Source organism: Chrysemys picta, chromosome 12 (genome assembly GCF_011386835.1).
Source record: "Chrysemys picta bellii isolate R12L10 chromosome 12, ASM1138683v2, whole genome shotgun sequence".
Lineage (NCBI taxonomy): Eukaryota > Metazoa > Chordata > Testudines > Emydidae > Chrysemys > Chrysemys picta.
Window position 1 is genome coordinate 23,168,206 of NC_088802.1, and position 4,091 is coordinate 23,172,296.

Below are 4,091 nucleotides of genomic sequence, written 5' to 3' on the forward strand. Positions count from 1 at the left end.
AGGCTGATATAGGGATGTGACTCAGCATAGAGTCATATGGTGAGAGCAGGTCGAAGGGGGTCAGTGCTGTGTAACATGAAGTGGGAAAACTGTTTGCTTCTTCACTGTTTTCCTGCAGTTTCTTGATAAAAATAGCATTTTCTCTCCAGGGAATTAAACAGCTGATGTCTTTCATTGTTTGCTTGAGTCCCAGGATTTACTGAGAAGGGCCCGGTGCTGCCCAAGATGGACATATTATGAGCCTTAACTGTCAAGATGGATGGTCAGGTTTTAAACAGTTCTTCCTTTTGTGGAGAATTCAGCAGCCGGTGAATGAGGGATTCCCAACACGCAGCACAGGGCAAGCTTCCTCCATCTGCTACTCGCTTCCACCTTTCAGCCTTCACCCATTGGTGCCACCAGCTGGGTTCAAAGGGGAGCTCATGCTCCAAGATTAGTTCAGTGTTTTCCCATTCTGAGCATGCTGCTGAAAAAGCAACTATTAGAGCCACTTTTTGGACTGGTTCCCTGAAATGGAATCCACGGCTACTAGGAAATGGGTGGACGGGCTGATCCCGTAAGTCAATGGGTCGGATTCCCCTCTCACTCACTGTGGTGTAAATCAGGAGTAACCCTTACTAGTGTCAATAGAATGACACTAGAATAAGTAAGTGTAGGAGCAATAGAGTTTCTTTGAATTTACACCAGTGTGGCAGCAGAATCTCTTCTGAATAAGCATACCTCTGTCACATCACAAAGATCCAGATTCTGCAAACCCTTTCTCATGCAATCTGTCTTTACTTATGCAAGTAATCTATCTTAAGTAAATGGGACTTCTCCCATAAGTAAGGGTAAATCAGAAGAGAGGAGAGTTTTCAGGAACATGCTATAATATCCCCAAAATAAAACTATTACCTATAAATTATTGCTTTACTGGGACAAATAATTACTCCCTTGGGGCCCCTTCTTGCTGTACTTGAAGTTGATGACATAATCCTATTGAGCTGAATAAGTCAGGATCAGCCGTACAAGTATAGGGTCTGCAAACTCCTATTAAGGGATCCTAGTACTACTCCTACATCTTCTTCTTCTATTAGTAGTAGTAGTAGTAGGAACAAAGAATGCAGGCCCTCATTGTGCCAGGCACTGCACAGACTCCGACTGAGATCAGGCCCCCATTGTGCTGGGCACTGCACAGACACACAATGCGGGATGGTCCCTGCTCTGGAGAGTTTATAATCTTAATAGACAGGACAAAGGAAAGATTATTTTACAGATGGGGAATCTGAGTCACAGAGAGATTAAGTCTGATAGTTTCAAAGGAGCCCAAGGGAGTGAGACACCCCAAAGCCAATGAGATTTGGACACTTAACTCCCTTAGTCTTCTTTCAAGACTTACACCCTACATCTCAATACTGTAATAAATCTCTCCCCTGGCAAGATGTCACTGTGGCTGAGCATGCTTCATTCCAGAACCTGCCAGAAAGCTGTGGGCTAGTAGCCAAATCAGATGGATGCAAAAATAACCAGACTCAGCCACTTCAACCTGTGCACTGTAGGGCCCATGATATATGGAGGAGCACTTCTCACCCCAGCCAGTAGGGACTCTCCACTCTAGAACAGTGGGTCTCAACCTTTCCAGACTACTGTACCCCTTTCAGGAGTCTGATCTGTCTTGCATACCCCAAGTTTCACCTCACTTAAAAAACTACTTGCTTACAAAATCAGACATAAAAATACAAAAGTGTCACTGCACACTATTACTGAAAATTGCTGACTTTCTCATTTTTACCATATATTTATAAAATAAATCAATTGGAATATAAATATTGTACTTACATTTCAGTGTATAGTATATAGAGCAGTATAAACAAGTCATTGTCTTTATGAAGTTTTAGTTCATACTGACTTTGCCAGTGCTTTTTATGTAGCCTGTTGTAAAACTAGGCAAATATCTAGATGAGTTGATATACCTCCTGGAAGACCTCTCTGGGGGAGGGATAGCTCAGAGGTTTGAGCATTGGCCTGCTAAACCCAGTGTTGTAAATTCAATCCTTGAGGGGGCCTTTTAAGGATCTGGGGCAAAAATCTGTCTGGGGATTGGTCCTGCTTTAAGCAGGGGGTTGGACTAGATGACCTCCTGAGGTCCCTTCTAACTCTGATATTCTATGATTCTATGACACAGGCTGATGCAATTTCAATTCTAACCAATAGGGTACAACACCTGCACCCCCACTGTACAGAGCCAATAGCATACAACGAAGTCCCAGTTCCATTTAGGAGGGTGAAAACTTGGATCAGCTTCAGTCCCAAAATCCAGTCTCCCCCTGGCACTTTGGTTACATTTTTGACTTCCCTTCTCCGTGTCCCATCTACTAGGGGCAGCACTGGAACTGCTGTGGGACAAGTTGGAGCAGTTCTGTTCCCAAGTGCTGCCCCTATTCCAGGTGTATTTCCACATGCACCGGGGAGGGGGAGGGGGGGAAGGTGTGATGGAAAATCCCATCCCTTTCCTGCTGCCCCAACCCAGTGTCACAAATGTAACTTCCTGAGCTTCCTCACGGCCAGCTGCACATCCTTGTTCCTCAGGGTGTAGATGATGGGGTTCAGCACTGGGGTGACAACCGTGTAGAGAACAGAGATGGCCTTGTCCATGGGGAAGGAGCGGAAGGGCCGGGCATAGATGTATATGCAAGGCCCAAAGATCAGGGTCACCACGGTGAGGTGGGAGGCGCAGGTGGAGAGGGCCTTGGCACGCCCTTCACTGGAGCGTGTGCTCAGCTTGGCCAGGAGGACAGAGTAGGATACAAGCAGCACCAGGAAGCCCAGGAGAGTCATCAGGCCACTGTTGGACACCATCAGCAGCTCCACAGCAAAGGTGTCAACACAGGCCAGCTTGACTACCTGGGGCACGTCACAGTAGAAGTTGTCCAGCTCGTGGGGGCTGCAGAAGGGCAGCTGGACAATGATGGAGACCTGGATGATGGAGTGGATGAAGCCGCCTACCCAAGAGGCCCCCACCAGCCCCACACACACAGCCTGGTTCATGATGGCCACGTAGCGCAGCGGGTGGAATATGGCCACATAGCGATCGTAGGCCATGATGGTGAGCAGGAAGATCTTGATGCCCCCGATGAAGTGGAAGAAGAAGATCTGGGCCACGCAGCCCCTGTAGGAGATGGTCTGAGCCTGAAGGAGGAAGCCTGCTAGCAAATTGGGAGCAGTGACAGAGGAGTAGCAGAAATCCAGAAAGGAGAGGTTCCCCAGCAGCATATACATGGGGGTGTGGAGCTGTGGCTCACAAGCCACCAGCACCACGATGAGGAGGTTGCCCAGCACCGTCGCGCCATACACAGCCAGGAAGATGACAAATAGGAGGAGCTGGAGCTCCGAGGACTTGGTCAGTCCCAGGAGTACAAACTCGGTCACAGTGCTGCGGTTCCCCTCTTCCATGGAGGCAGCTCGTGCGTTACACACAGACCCTGGGGCCCTGGGGATAATAACAGGGATATTAATGGGAAGGGATAAAGAAACAAGTGCTGAGACCCTGACTCAGTGATTACTGAGGGCCAGACACCCAGATGCCTCAATGCCTTTAAAACCTGGCCCTCACCTCTTACTCAGGCACTCCTGGTGGAACGAACAAGCCACCTCTTGAGGTTACCTAGTCAAGGGAATGATGCCAATTAACCCCAGCTACGGAGCTGCTCCTTAGCCTTGGAAATAAGGTTCAGGAGACTTGGGCTCAGTCCTCAGCTTTGCTATAGCCCAGCTTTGTGACCTTGGGCACGGCACGTCGGGTCCAGTTCCACAAGGAGCTGAGGCGTGGCCAGGCTGAGCATCACTGCAGCTAATTCCCAGGCCATCACTGGGATTCACATGGCCTGAGCTCGGCGCCCAGGCTCCCTACACAGCGAATGGAGAGAGAAGCGCCTTTGAATGGGATTCCCAAAAGGCAGCATGCTAGGCGGGGAGGTGCCTGAGCTAGCCAATGGGAGATGCCAAGGCAAGGGTATGTCCTAAGCCCCACCCCAAGCAGGAAGTGTGGTGCCTCCCTCTGCTTGGGGGTCACAGCTACAAACCTTCCCTTGGGGCTAGGGAGCAATGCCATT

At 49.2% G+C, this 4,091-nt stretch overlaps 1 protein-coding gene across 1 annotated transcript; it reads right to left on the bottom strand.

Annotated features, from left to right (window-relative positions):
- Positions 1-1,873: 1,873 nt before the first annotated feature.
- On the bottom strand, positions 1,874-3,432 carry LOC101942076 (olfactory receptor 4D5-like). The gene is made up of 2 exons (XM_008174978.3): positions 2,525-3,432; positions 1,874-1,955 (listed from the first exon to the last, which is right to left on the bottom strand). Exons 1-2 carry the CDS (start codon positions 3,430-3,432, stop codon positions 1,874-1,876), a joined length of 990 nt encoding a protein of 329 aa, XP_008173200.3.
- Positions 3,433-4,091: the final 659 nt, after the last annotated feature.

Bases quoted from the DNA above. Each gene is read 5' to 3' on its own strand.
- LOC101942076 (XM_008174978.3), bottom strand. From the start codon at position 3,432: ATGGAAGAGGGGAACCGCAGCACTGTGACCGAGTTTGTACTCCTGGGA. The intron at 1,956-2,524 runs GTTACATTTGTG...GAGGTCTTCCAG, and splicing joins GCCGTGAGGAAGCTCAGGAA to GAGGTATATCAACTCATCTA.